This window comes from Physella acuta, unplaced genomic scaffold, assembly GCF_028476545.2.
Source record: "Physella acuta isolate Inbredline_101_S28 unplaced genomic scaffold, ASM2847654v3 ptg000692l, whole genome shotgun sequence".
Taxonomy (NCBI): Eukaryota; Metazoa; Mollusca; class Gastropoda; family Physidae; genus Physella; species Physella acuta.
The window spans coordinates 45,402-61,465 of NW_026732211.1; the positions used below are offsets into that span (position 1 = coordinate 45,402).

Sequence of the window (16,064 nt, forward strand, 5' to 3'; positions counted from 1 at the left end):
TTGACTGATTTTATTTGACGACAACATCTTAATTAAATGGCAAATGAAAAACTGGGCGTCGACTAATAAGAAAAAACAACTGAAAAGCAAGTTGATAACATATTAATTCTTAGAGCGTGGAGATTGTTCTTGAATGTGCTGTAACACAGATTGCAGACATAACTCCAGATCACAAGCTCCTCTTGCAACATTTAAAACCAAGCTGAACTTTTCCACACGAAAAAAAAAACATCAAGCAGACTACCTCGCATAGTTAACTTTCAGTACATGAAATGCAAAGAGAAACAAAAAATTCATTAATTGCGCATTTAAACACCAATTCAAAGCACTCATATGTGTGAAACAAATTACTTGTTTGGGAAATCATTGGCCATGGCTCCTATAAATTTGGAAATTAGCGTAAATTAGCGTAAAGACCTTTTAAAAAAACCCAAGTTACTCAAGGAGTAGTCGACACTAATAGACTAAAATAGAAACAAAAACATAATTTTAAAAAAGCCAAACGTCAGGACCACCATGAGAAGGCAGTTCTCGTGAATTTCTGTGGTAGGGGAGGGGGGAGGGGAAACAATCGTAATGTAAAGATGTGGCAGAAGGAGGGCCAACCATATGGTAAAAACGTAGGATCAGCGTAAGAAGGCATTCCACGTACGTTGGTATAGGGAGGCCAATTTAAAGATGCATGACAAATGTTAGAAAGAACAGAGAACAAACGCTTCATTCATGGAAAGGCAGAAGAAGCTGCACGACAACGAAACATTAAGATGTTGTATGACGTTATAAGAAATTTGACACGCAAGAAGAAATTTGAAAGACGTTAGAGATATATCAAAAGAAAGAGAGAAAATATGTGATGATGGTAAACAACAAACAGGAACTCCTACTTTTGATACAAGAAACGTATCCACAAGTAGTCAGCAAGAGTAAGTGAGCAGACATCTAGACTAGGTCTACGCTTTCAAAGATAGACTTTTTAACAGTCAACAAGTAATAAAATTTGCTAATGAATGACTTATTCATTTTTTAGAAAATCAGGTGGTCGGAGGAAGCTACCAATAATAAAAATCAGTTATGAGTGAAGCACAAGGAACCTCGACCAACTTCGAGGAATACCCACAAAATACCGAGTACGAAGAACGTGGTGATGTTGCATCCCTCTGCTCTTAAGGGGATTCACAAGTAAAGAACGATGTTGTCGATAATGACGAACACAGAAGAAGTTCGTCAAAAGTGAATCGCGAGAGTTGTCAGCTAAACTTCTCCTCTTCGGTTGAAACTGTAAAGTTTTTAGGCTCCCTACAAGCTGCATCCAACCACGTTTTGATGTCGTAAACTTTCGGCCTCACAAGTTGGTAGACCAAAGATCGACACAACTCACAAAACAAGCGGAACCTCGGCAGTGTCTTGTATGAAGATTTTAGCTCCAACATCCGCGAGTACGTCTTCAGATCTCGGCCCAACGCCGCCAAAAACAGAGCCAAGTCTTTCGGCGTCTGAAACCAATCGGCGTCGATAAACGTATTGGCTGGGAGAAGTCTGGCATAGTCGGACCCGCCCCTGACCACAGGTATGATGGCGGTCGTTTGGAGGTACACCTTGAACACCTTCTCTGTCATGTACTCGTGGCAGATGGAGTTCTCGAAGGACAGGTAGAACAGGTAGTCTTTGAAGATGTCATGGATGCAGGGACCCGTGTCTTTACGCGGGCAGTTGGGGTCTAATCCACCACACCGGCCGATTATCGTTATGTTCACATATTTCTGCAGAAATATAGAATACAATAGTCAAATCAAGAATCTGCAATGGCCTCTATTCTGTGTCATCTTTGAACAAGATTTAGGACTGGCCCTAACATAGCCACAGTAAAAATATTCGTAACCTATTCTTCCCCCATTTATCCAAACTAAAATATTAAACGTAAAATTCTTAGGCCCAACGTAAGGATTATCATCTACAAATAAGCTAAACAGGTAAATACTAATTTAAATATTTACCAATTAATAAATAACTTATTTATTTATTTACTTGTCGGTATTTCTAGATCAGAAAATATGAAAAATTTATAGAATTTTAAAATGCGTATTTATGTCGAAAAAAATACTCTGTTCAATATGAATGTGTAAACAAAAATGTATTTTAAGACGTTAATAAAATAGTTGACATATTCAGATGTAAAACACGCTTTTGTTTATGAACCACGAGAACAGATGCTTTAGCTTTCTAGCTTTCAGTAAATGGTGTCTGTATAGATCACAGATGTGCTGATTAAAGAATGAATTTCATTATAAAGTGGGTTTTTTCGGTTATAGTTTTTAGCTTGATTTATAAAACTATTTGTGATGAAAAATTAGTAGAAAAGAAATTAGGTAAATAATTAATTAGTTAAAATCAAAGTATAAAACACAATGAATAATTGAGGATTTTATGGAACTATTTCAGGCCTTAAATCTTTCATATAATTCTTTGATATGATGCTTAAAAAATGGAATAGGATACATTAGGATAAAAATTAAATTTTAAGAAAATATTTGGCTTAATTTTACTTGACTGTTATAAAAAGCCTCACTGCAAAACTCTTATGGATAGTAGGTAAAACAAGTAGATACATTTTCACCAAAATAGTACTTTACGTGGCCGAGATGATAGTTTGCTTTGAACGTCATTTTGTTGGTGGTTCGGTACCCCCCTCCCCCTTTCAATCTTTTATTTTGTTTAAAGGGACTGGATTGTAGCTCGGTGTAAGAAGCAATGTATCCATGTATCCATCTTTTATAAAAAAAAATATACCTCCGCTAAAATATTCTACATATATTTACTAAACTATCACCAAAAAATATATCAGGCTAAGTAATGTAGGTAATTAAAATCTATGCACCAACTAGTAATTAAAATCTATGCAGCAATTAGCCTACACTGGAACATCCAGGCTAATGAGACAACAAACCTGCATCTCTCTGACGTACAATTCCCTCTTGGACTGTGTGCTACAGTGACTGACCATCCAGACGATGGTCCTTTTCTTCTTCCTGGCCAACTCGTCTGAAACATGTGGGGAAAATAATTTCTGAGCCTCGTTTTAAGTTTATCAAATTTACTCAGCCTATCTTTTAATTTGGTTCCATTACAAGAAGTGAAGTATTAAAGTTGGCTAACTTGTAATAAAATGTCTAATTAGATTTCAAAAATGAGATATTCTTGCATTGACATCGGAGACGAATGTAACTGGAAAGTTCAAATAAAATCGCTGCGTCAGAATGAGTAGTTGTGGTCGAGTCGGTAAAGTTCATGGTTGCTAACCCGAAAAGTCTCTAGTTCGAACACTCTGGCAGATGAGGCTCCATAGCTGAGGACAGCAACTCTTCTAGGAGAGACAACTCCAAAATGAAACAAATGCTGCCTTGGCCAAAGACTATGGAAGCACATTCAACAATGAAAAGACTGAAATTTGAGCCATATATTTCGCCTATATTTCGCATAATCCGTTGACACGTAATACTTAATTGTGTTGGAGGGAATCCCTTCCACCTATAGAATTAGAATAAACAACGAAAAAGAAGAAAGAAGCTGCATCAGAAGTAGGTTAAAATTGAGTTACAATAATTGCCACAAAGCAACTAACAAGCAAACTAGCAAACAAACATTGTAAACTAAATACAAGCTAAGATTGTAATTAAAAATGACAACCAAACCAACAGTAATCTGGCTTTTGGTCAGCAGAGAGCGGGCTGTACAACAGCCTGCCGTAGGGGTAGTGGAGATCTGCGTCAGACCTGTGGGTCACCGTCAGGTTGAAGGCGTGTCTCCAGGTCGAGTTTTCTGGGGGAAAACACGCAAATAAATAGACGGGCGATAACCAATCTCATCCATCCAACCCGATACATAATCCATTCATGCCAAAACTATTGTGCTAACCTAACCGTGTGAACTCAACCTTAGCAACCCATGCCTAGACAACTATGTCAGCTCTACAATATTAAACCGATCATACCAACCCAGTTATGCCATATCAATCCGGTCTAACCATCTCCACTATAAAAGTTTTTCGATGCCAACCAAACATTACTAACCCGACTGCCAACCCAAGCATATCAATTGGTCTAACCATCTTGACTATACCAATTCAACAATGCCAACCACTACCACACTAACCCTACTATAACAACCCAGCCATTCCAACCCGATCATGACAACCCAGAGCACTGCCCCACTCTCTCCCGTCCCTCCTGGAATTCATACAACCATCTAAACTGCCCACCTACCCTGTGTAATATCACTGCGGTAGTGAACAGCCGACTCCGTTGCGTACACGACATACAGCTGACCCGGCCACCTCTGTGCCGGCAAGGTCGTGTCCTTTAGCAGTACACCGGTCACCATGTACACGTCCGTGTCTTCCGTGGCGTTGCCCAGGGTAAAAACACACTTTTTGACGGGACATCTGGGCGCTTCATACAGGTGACCCTGTAGCCAGGGCTGGACGTAGGGGAGGGTGACGGAGATGGTCTGACCAGCGTCCAGCCTGCGACGTATTCGCTCGAACCCGTCATCAACTCTACTGCCTCTACCTGTTTCATCAACTCTACTGCCTCTACCTGCAGCCTCTCTTGTTGTAGTTTCACCATTAGGTATGGCGTATCTCTGCGTCACTTCCTCCTCGCTACAGAACACATACAGCGTGCTGACGCAAACATGGGGCTCATCTATTTTACTCAAAGGGAAGGAACTTTTCATGTAATTTAATAGAGAGTTACCGGTCTTTTCATTTAATTGTTCCTTGACTTTAAAGTTTTCATTTTGGTCTTTTACCTTGTGATTTCCTTCGTCATCTAGCTTTTGTTTTTCTTTACCGTTCGCTTTGTCATTTTCCTCAATATTTTCGATTTTACCAATTATTTTTTTATTAATCGATTCACCGTTAGGCCGTTGTACTATCTCACTCTTGCTGTCGTGTTTTGAGTTATTTTCATCAGTTATTTCCCTTTTAGTGCCTGTTACCTCCAAGGTTTGCTCCCTTGATGTAAACTCACGTAAGCTACTTCTGGTGCCAGAGATTTCATTGTAGCTGCCCGAGAACTTGGCAGGTGCTAGAGGCAGGTACTTGTTGAGCTTGACGCCAGTTAGATACACGCAGACGGCAATCAGGATACACGTCCAGGCACTGGATAAAAGCAGCAGACGACTGTAGGGTAGCATTCACACTGACTGGACGTCACACTGACAGGACGTCACACTGACTGGACGTCACACTGACTGGACGTCACACTGACTGGACGTCACACTGGCTGGACGTCACACTGACTGGACGTCACACTGACTGGGCGTCACACTGACTGGACGTCACACTGACTGGACGTCACACTGGCTGGACGTCACACTGACTGGACGTCACACTGACAGGACGTCACACTGACTGGACGTCACACTGACAGGACGTCACACTGACTGGACGTCACACTGACTGGACTTCAAACAAACTGGACGTCACACTTGTGGACGTCACACTGACTGGACGTCACACTAGCTGGACGTCACACTCACAGGACGTCGCAATGACTAGACGTCACACTAGCTAGACGATACACTAGCTGGACGTATCGAGGAGTGTCAAGATTGACACTGTAGTAGTTATACGGAATGGATGTCAATGACCGGACGTTAAATAAACTTAGACACTCGCTGTGTAGGCGGTACCTACAATTGACGTCACACGTACTGGACGTCAGACAAACTGGACGTCACAAGAACTGTAAGAGTCAATTTTTTTTGCTAGGGGGACTGTAGCATGTACACAGTTTTGAACAATGTCACGAGTTCTGTCATTTTGTGTACGCTCGCCTGTATACACAAGAGAGCGCAGATTATGATGTACATTTACATTTGTGATTTGACTGTTTCATCATAGCTGGCTGGTGTCTGTAAAATCCGAAAACTTCATGTAAACAAATAAATAAAAAATAAGAGGGAAAAGGAGAGAGAGAGATAGAGAGAGAGGGTGGGTGTGTGTGTGAGAGAGAGAGAGAGAGAGAGAGAGAAACAAAGCGATAGATTATACGGGAGGAATGACGAAACAAATCTTTCAGTAAATAGCACTGAGTTCGCAGCGTCTTGTGCAATACAAACTTTGTAGCAAGAGAACTGAATTCATCAATCTACAAACTTATCAGACTATTCCCCCATTAAATCTACAAACTCCCCTCTAAATTCATGAACCTACACCCCCCCCCCACACACACACACACATTTATTTCATACAACATCCCAACTAAATTCTTAAATCAACAACTCTACATTTGGCTTCTACGGACTAAATGCTCAGATAATACACTCAACATTCTTTACCAAAAATTGCAATCTCAAGTTAATCAAAGTAGATCGAACATTCATGAACTTTCTGTCTTCATCAGACGTGTTGACATATTTCACACTAAAGTTTTTTCACAACGAATTAATTAACTTTCAGCAAATTAAAACGCCTTACTTAATTTAACCAAATCATACCAAAAAAAAAATGTTAACTTGATGGAAAAATGTACGCGAATTTCGCCACACATGCGATCAATTTTAACGTATCTAAAAGCACATCTCCCTTTATTATCTGTTTTGAGGTTAGTAAAGCACATAAATGGCAATAATTTAACAAAACAGATAGTTTATCTAAACATTTCTGATATTTGTTTCACACGTACCTAAATAAAACTTGAACCTGGAACTCTCAATTAAAACATCTTACCTTACTGGGCATTCAGCTGAAATAGTTACCTATGTGAAAGATGAGCACTCAGATGAAATAGCTCCCACTGTAAAGATGAGCACTCAGCTTAAATAGTTCCCTCTGTCAAACAAGGTGTTTGTGTTTTATTCCATAAAATGTGGATTCTCTTTAATTTACCTTCTCTATACAAACAATTGAGCACGCGGGTAACCCATCAAAACCCTGCGTCTCTCCTAATCTAACCCGATCACGGTGAAATCAATATTTATCTATGTCGTTTACTGCAGGTTTTTGACAGGATACAAAGCAAGTATTGTTTTATAACTCGAGTTGAGTGGAGGGGGGAAGCGGGGCTACTAGATGAGTAGAACACGTGCAATTACTCACGGGTGATCAATGCACGTGGTGAGAAAGCAACGGACGACATTAACGGTCTGAAGGTGTCACCTGATAGTCTGCTGGCTGTGTCTAGAGGACTAAATCCTACAAGCTTATAAACCCTATGTCTAGAGGACTAAATCCTACAAGCTTATAAACCCTATGTCTAGAGGACTAAATCCTACAAGCTTATAAACCCTATGTCTAGAGGACTAAATCCTACAAGCTTATAAACCCTATGTCTAGAGGACTAAATCCTACAAGCTTATAAACCCTATGTCTAGAGGACTAAATTCTACAAGCTTATAAATCCTATGTCTAGTTCACTAAATCCTACAAGCTTATAAACCCTATGTCTAGAGGACTAAATTCTACAAGCTTATAAATTCTATGTCTAGTTCACTAAATCCTACAAGCTTATAAACCCTATGTCTAGAGGACTAAATCCTACAAGCTTATAAACCCTATGTCTAGAGGACTAAATCCAACAAGCTTATAAACCCTATGTCTAGAGGACTAAATCCTACAAGCTTATAAACCCTATGTCTAGAGGACTAAATCCTACAAGCTTATAAATCCTATGTCTAGAAGACTAAGTCCTACAGGCTTATAAATCTTTACGATAATTTGTAATAAGGTTAAAAACTTTGTACGATACAAAGATATTTAGGTCGATCTATTATTAGCAAAGGGTGTCGTTAAAATGTTGGACATTTGTTTTAAAATATTGATGTGTCTGGTTTAGATGTGCAGCAGTAATGAAAAGAAAATTATAGTTGTGTTTTTCAAGAAAATGAAGAAACAATGTAGACATTTAAACCACAAAATATAGCAACCAAAATAATAAAAAAATTAAAAAATATTTTTAATTACCTTTATACACCTGAAGAAAATTTTAATTAGTGAACAGACCTTTGAAGTAACTTCTGTCGTCCTGTTTCACTAGATTTATTGGAGTCATAAACTGGTTACTTTTTATTTCTCTATAGATTCTCATATACAGGACCACATAGTAATCTTACTTTGGTCGAGTACGTGTTTATGGGCAGAATTTCTTTCTATAAGTCTGGCAGAAATGAGCACAGCAATATGTTACACAAAAATTGTCTTCATATGTTCTGTTACACAAAAAATGTCTTGATAGTGTTTATGGGCAGGATTTCTTTCTTAAAGTCTAGTAGTAATGACCACAGCAATATGTTACATAAAAATTTTCTTGATATATCAGAGGCATAGCTACCCTTCCCGGCGCCCGGGGACAAACTTTCGATTTTGCACCCCCCTCCATCCCTCAGACTTTCGCTTTGCACACCCCCCCCCTTAAATTTGCAAGCTTTCAATTTACTTTTCCAACCCATTTTGGCGCCCCCTGAGGTCGGCGCCCGGGGACATGTGTCCCTCCCCCCCCCCCCGCTACGCCTCTGTGATATATTGTTACACGCAATTTGTCTTGATATATTATGATACACAACATTGGGTTGATATATTGTTACACCAAATTTGTCTTGATATACTGTTAGGCATATACTAAATTTGTCTTGATATATTGTTACACCAAATTTGTCTTGATATATTCTATTATACAAAATTTTTCTTGACATATACAAGTCGTTATAAAAAATGTTACACCAAGTTTTGTTCAGAGATCTCTCACGTGCACGTGAGTTGACAGATGAACAAAAAATGTTTTTACCGCATCAATTTGTAATTTGAACTTGAACTTGGTAAAACTTTCCTGGCAACTCATGAATAACAAGATACGAGCGTCATAGAACACAATGAAGAGGCTTCTAATAAATTATGTGTCCACACATTGAAATATCTTGCTTTTGATTGTGAACAATTGGGAGATAAAGTATAAATAGCAGTACAATTTGGACTGAAATGAAATTGATCAACCAATGTTTTAATCACTTAAGGCTATAAACGTAGATTAACGTTATAAAGATCGACATAAAAACATAAACAACAACACGATATGTCTGCATTGATTAGGGTGGTAAATGCTGACTCGATAAATAAGAAAGGTATGGAAAGCAGACTTACTTTTCATCATCAGACAGCGGGATCTTTACAAGGATGGCTTTCAGTTCATCAATTGTTTTTCTTATCTTTCTCACTCTGTTTTTCGTTCTCTCTTAACTCTCAACGATGTATTGAATGTTTACCTTCTAACTCAACAACGAATTGAATGTTTATCTTCTAATTTTCCACAATAAATTGAATGTTGACCTCCCAACTCTCAACGCTACTCAACAGCTATTCCCAAGAAATCTCACTACTGATTCAACCGTTAACGTGTATATGTACATACGCGAATATAAAACAAATTTTTCTATGCACAGGCGACGTCGTGTAAATAGATTGGGTGCCTTACATTGGTCTGTCAGCCACTGTAAAATATCGTATCGTCTCGGCTTTACAGTTTCACTCACCACTCCCTTACACGTCCATCCAGTAATATCGATACCCTTACACGTTTCACAGAACACCCCATCTGTCCAGTGGTATCGATACACTTACACGTCCCTTAGAACACCCCATCTGTCCAGTGGTATCGATACCCTTACACGTTTCACAGAACACCCCATCTGTCCAGTGGTATCGATACCCTTACACGTCCCTTAGAACACCCCATCTGTCCAGTGGTATCGATACCCTTACACATCCCACAGAACACCCCATCAGTCCAGTGGTATCGATATCCTTACACGTCCCTTAGAACACCCCATCTGTCCAGTGGTATCGATACCCTTCTTTAATCACCTCAAGGTTTCAGCAGTGTATCCTACATCCTGTAGTGTCGCACCAAAATTCTACTCGTGTATCCTATACCCTGTAGTTAAAATCAACATTGTACTACACCCTGTGTAAGACGTCAAATAGGCCATCGTTCGACAACTCGTATAGCACACAAAGGTAACGTATAAACACCAACTTTCACATGCTTGAGTTAGTCCACTTTTGAAGCTGTGTACTATGCTACGTTCTATTTCATGTTTTCAAATGGCATTCACAGTTATACTTAGATGTATATAATTCTAGAATCTGGAGCCTGTTAAACTAGGCTGAGCGTTAACATGGCCCCTTTAATTTGTATGAGCAAAATGGACCTATTTTCTCTCAGTTCGCTACTTTATTAAATGCTGTATCATAATAACAATCAGCGCAATGTGATCTATCTGCTATTTTACCATTAAGATTTGCAGTTCGGTGTTTATATCGGCATATATAAACAAAATTCCAAGATGTTAAATTTAAAACTATCATTTGATTTCTCAATTATTAAATTTTCTATAATCGTTATATATATATATATATATATATATATATATATATATATATATATATATATATATATATATATATATATATATATATATGCATAACTTTGATATTGGAATTGTGAACATATACAGCGCAGTTTAAAATTCACCTAATAAAGATATGCAAGAAGTAGTATAATATTTACTTTCACTATAAATCTCAAAGAAAATGAAATATATTTGCCGTTCCGGTCAGGCGGTGCTCTAGCTGAATTAATAATGCTAAAGGACGATAGCGTAATACAAGCCATGCATAACATTGATCCATTTAAAGTCACCAACCCTTAAAACCATGCTACCATATTACCCCACACACGAAATTAAGGCATTTTAACCTGATAACTTTGTAGCGAATGTAATTGTAAAAAATAGAAACACTAAGTGCTCTATATAACAATATATAAAATGAATTTTTATGTAAAACAGTTGACTTATACATGTAACGAAACTTCGAATACAAAACGTTTTACACGGAGAGGTTTGTATAAAATAAAAAACACACGCGATGTTGAATTTATTTACCGCCAATGTTTTTAAAATAAAGATTGTTGCGGTGGGTTTTTTTTTATTTTTTTTAAGCGTAAAAACATTAAAAATTATTATTGTACACATTTCTCTTAATGAAATACTGTGAAAAAAAAGACTAGTAGCATGTCAGTTGTATGCGTTATAGTACAAGCCATACGAATGCATCATTTTTTTTATTTTTGGAAATTGTAAGAGAGCTTAATGTGTTTCTTGACATTTAACGTACATTTAAAATTGCATGACTTAAACATTTAACCTCTAAATACATATGGGCAGTCTGCTTAGAACCATGGAGAATAAACAGATTCGAGTTGCTGCAGATTAACGACATAGTATTTGTAAATTAACCACTGATTTTATATATGCTGAACAACCTCTCTACCAGAAACACGTATACACACAGAATGTAAGATGGATTATTTCAACTGCCTCAAAGGACCACCATATTTTAAAGTTAGCTTCACTGTTACAAACATACGTACTAACAACGTTTCTATGGAAACTTTAAATCTGTCGTTATTACATTACAGTAGCCAATTATTTCAACAACAAATCAAGTTCAAATTTATTTGTTTTATCCATATGGCTCAACAAATTCCATGTTTGAAGTTTGCTTTTAGTCGGTAGAATTCTTCATCCTGGAAACTGATGTTCATGAAATTACCTACTTAATCGTTCAAGAAAACCATCATGCAATTACCTACTTCATCCCTCAAGCAAACATCATGAAATTGCCTAATTTGTTCTTCAAACTAACCATCACGAATTGCCAATCATTTTGTTAAATATCTCCCTATGCTTCGTGTGACTATAACCGGATCTCGACATTGAGAGTTCATCCACTGTAGAATATCGTATCTCTTAGGTCTCAGGCTTTCATTGACCACGCCCTTACACGTCCCACAAAACACCCCCTCTGTCCAGTAATTACGGTACCCCTCCTTAATCCTCAAGTACTCGCTGTATCTCACATAATCCGTTCTCAAAGACTTTAAAAACAGAGCCAGGTCTTTAGGACTTTGAAACTTGGCGGCGTCTATAAAACTGCCTTTAGGTAAAACCTGGTCGTAGTCCACCAATCCTCGGACCACCGGCACGATGTAGTTGTTGTCTATGTACATCTTGAAAGCCTTCTCGGTGATGTAGTCCGTACACATGGCGCTCTCGAAGGACAGGTAGAAGCTGTAGTTGGTCAGCTCCTGCGCCATACAGTCCGAAGGTCCACCTCGTCTGCAACTACTTTTGTTCCCGCATCGGCCGTAGATGTCGATGTCGATGTATTTCTGTGGGAAATGTCAAATCTCGTGGTAGTTTTGTTATTAAAATATATTTCAGTTAAATGATAATTAAAGAGTATCTATGATATTTATTTTTCATGAAATAGTTTGCATTAATATATATATATATATATATATATATATATATATATATATATATATATATATATATATATATATATATATATATATATATATATATATATATATATATATATATATTAATTTGGTATTGTTCTATTAATTTGAACTTTGATAAGAGAAGGTTATATGTAGTTTGTGTACAAATGGAAAAAAAAAATACTTAAATTATTGTACCTGTTTTATCCTTCTCTAAACTACCTGTATGTCTTTGGCATAGACTATAAGGTTTGTCTGAGCTAACTGCATTTGTTTACAATTGGTCCGACCTATTTATTTCAGTGAACGGTTGGGACAAACGGTTGGCCTGACCTAACTATATCAGTGAACGGTTGGCCTGACCTAACTATTTCAGGTACAGACTGGGTTGGCCTGACCTAACTATGCCAGGTAACAGTTGGCCTGACCTAACTATATCAGGTAACAGCTGACCTGACCTAACTATTTCAGGTACAGACTGGGTTGTCTTGACCTACCTGCATCTCCTTGACGTAGGCCAGACGGTTGGACTGACCTCCACAATTGCTGACAATCCAGGCGGCTGTCTTGGTTTTTTTCTTGGCCACTTCCACTGTAACAAACACAATCAGAAGTTAAAACACGTCCACTGTAACAAACATAATTAGAAGTTAAACCATATCCACTGTAACAAACACAATTAGAAGTTAAAACACGTCCACTGTAACAAACACAATTAGAAGTTAAAACACGTCCACTGTAACAAACACAATTAGAAGTTAAAACACGTCCACTGTAACAAACACAATTAGAAGTTAAAACACGTCCACTGTAACAAACACAATTAGAAGTTAAAACACGTCCACTGTAACAAACACAATTAGAAGTTAAAACACGTCCACTGTAACAAACACAATTAGAAGTTAAAACACTTTCACTGTAACAAACACAATTAGAAGTTAAAACACTTTCACTGTAACAAACACAATTAGAAGTTAAAACACGTCCACTGTAACAAACACAATTAGAAGTTAAAACACGTCCACTGTAACAAACACAATTCGAAGTTAAAACACGTCCAAGATTTTATTTCAGTTTCGTAGCGAGGGGGGACGGCGGGGGTGGGGCGCGACTTTAGGGGGCGCCAAAATGGGTTGGAAAAATAAATTTAAAGGTTTAGGGGGGGTGCAAATTGAAAATTTAAGGGGGGGGGGGGGGGTTGCAAATCGAAAGTTTGAGGGGGGGGTGCAAATCAAAATCTTGAGGGGGGGTGCGAATATAGAGATATATGTTTTTATTGATGTGTAAATAATGTTTATTTAGATGAGTGGCGTCACCAGGTAGGGTGTTAACTGAAGGGGACACTAAGCGGAGATTCAGGGCTTACCCTCTAGTGCTGGACACTCTCTACAGACTAAAGTTTACTCACAGATTCAGGGCTTACCCTCTAGTGCTGGAAACTCTACAGACTAAAGTTTACTCACCGAAATCTATTGTCTTTTTGTGGTAGTTTTCCCTCATGACGTGGTACGGCCAGTACACATCAGAGGACTTGAGGTAGGTGCCGGTTAGGTTAAACTCGTACCTCCATTGGGAAGTTTCTAGAAGATGGGGAGAATTGTCGTGACGGGAGTGATACAGATTTATGGGTAAGTTACTCATGAAGGTTTGACATGACATCATTAAAAATGTGTCGTGATGTCATAAAGGTTTGTCGTGATGTCAGAATAATTTGTCGTGACGGCATAAAGATTTGTCGTGACGGCATAAAGATTTGTCGTGTCATTTACATAAGTCGTAACGTTGTTTAGATTTGTCGTACTGTTATACATACTTTTCGTTACAACTCATATTTACAATTTAGCTGCACAGTTTTAAAAATGTTAACAGATGAACTAAACTTCTGATACAGTAAAACTTTCAACATAACAAATGTAGTAAAAAGCCCCTAAGATAATAGCATTTATTATCGTTGGTACATTATGAACTAAAAATTATGATTTTTTTTGAAAAACGAATAATGTTTTTTAAATATTTAGCTATCCATTTTAATTTTTGCTTTTTTTTAATTTGTTTTAAAATCTGTAGCTAAAATAATATTAGCCAACTCAACACGTAATCTATGCAGTGAAATGTGGTGACCTTACCATTGGCTATGGTGCTATGGCTCAGTGCTACAGGGGGCGGCTCCCTGTCCACCAGCACATACAACTGGCCCGGCCATCTTTGTGTGGGCTTCATGTGGTCCTTCAGGGCGTTCCCCATCGCTATAACAACGTCGGTGTTCTCGGTTATATTGTCCTGTGTTATAACACACTTCTTGTCCAGGCACTTCTCTGAAAGCTCGATATTTCTGATCATCCACGAGCACATGTTGATGGTGCCTATAATGATGGGAAGCCCGGCTTTTTTCTTTTGTTTTATTTTGAAAAACGGGTCTTTTAGGTAGTCAGTTGATTCTGTAGTAACAGGTTCTTTTTGGGGGATTCCCGAACTATTTTTAGAAAGAGACTGATTGTATTTTATTGGTATACTCTCGACGTGTGTGTCTTCAGCGTTTGAGAGTGTGTCGTGTTTAGGTGTGTCGACAGGGCTATCCAGCATTCGTTTGATGTTGGTGTGTGACAGTGTGTCGTGTCTAGATGTGTCTGTGTGTGACAGTGTGTCGTGTCTAGGTGTGTCTGTGTGTGACAGTGTGTCGTGTCTAGGTGTGTCTGTGTCAGGCAATGTATCATCAGGGCCATCCAGCATTCGTTTGATGTTGGTGTGGACTTGGTTGTTGAGTCGCATCGCGGCGTAGAAGATAAACACACACGACACGAGAAATAAGAAGACAAGGAGAGTAAACTTAGACATGGCTTAAAGTGTCCACTCCGATGGTTGGCTTGTTGTAGATGGGTATGTGTTGTTTGAACAAATCCACATCAATTGTTACGTTGGCTTGTTGTAGATAGGTATGTGTTGTTTGAACAAATCCACATCAATTGTTACGTTGGCTTGTTGTAGTTAGGTCAGTGTTGGTTGAACAAATCCACATCAAGAATTACGTTGGCTTGTTGTAGATAGGTATGTGTTTTTTGAACAAATCCACATCAATTGTCACATTGGCTTGTTGTAGTTAGGTCAGTGTTGGTTGAACAAATCCACATCAATTGTTACGTTGATTTTTGTAGTTAGGTCTGTGTTTGAACAAATCCACATCAAAAATTAGTTTGGCTTGTTGTAGTTTAGCCCTATATCCGGCGAACGAATCCCGTTAATTGCTTAATAATGCTATTTTTTGCCGATTTTGTCCCCTTTTTAAATTTTCACAAGAATCTATAAAAAAAACAGAATAAGTTAATGTCAGTTGTCAGTAACTTTCGGCAGCTTTAAATGTGTGAGTCTTAAAGTCGGGAGCACTATAATCGGGAGTCATTTTGTTTGGAAGATAGATGTCTGGGGACAATGCTTTGGAAAGTTCTATTTTAGGGGTTAAATTGTGGGACATACAGCAGTCGAAAACCGTAGAGTTTTCAATGTCGGTTGTTGTTTGGGTTAGATCAATAATGACTGGGTTCTACTTTTGGGGGCCTGTTTGTCAACTCAATTTTGTCGTGGGGTGGGGATTATTGCGATATTTTAAAATATCATTTTATACGCGGCACATGTATAACAAAAAAAAACAGTGGGATAACACGAATACAAATATTTATAGTAATGAGCAGAATATATTGGATTTCCTGATTTAGTTCATTTCAAAAT

At 38.1% G+C, this 16,064-nt stretch overlaps 2 protein-coding genes across 2 annotated transcripts; both read right to left on the bottom strand.

Moving 5' to 3' along the window:
• LOC131949380 (uncharacterized) lies at positions 1–5,264 on the bottom strand. Its single transcript, XM_059311246.1, has 4 exons — positions 4,260–5,264; positions 3,694–3,816; positions 2,945–3,039; positions 1–1,760 (listed from the first exon to the last, which is right to left on the bottom strand). Exons 1-4 carry the CDS (start codon positions 5,191–5,193, stop codon positions 1,248–1,250), a joined length of 1,665 nt encoding a protein of 554 aa, XP_059167229.1. The 5' UTR covers positions 5,194–5,264; the 3' UTR covers positions 1–1,247.
• Positions 5,265–11,717: 6,453 nt separating this feature from the next.
• On the bottom strand, positions 11,718–15,110 carry LOC131949366 (alpha-(1,3)-fucosyltransferase C-like). Its single transcript, XM_059311227.1, has 4 exons — positions 14,468–15,110; positions 13,805–13,921; positions 12,839–12,933; positions 11,718–12,227 (listed from the first exon to the last, which is right to left on the bottom strand). The coding sequence occupies exons 1-4, from the start codon at positions 15,108–15,110 to the stop codon at positions 11,718–11,720; spliced, it is 1,365 nt and encodes a 454-aa protein (XP_059167210.1).
• Positions 15,111–16,064: the final 954 nt, after the last annotated feature.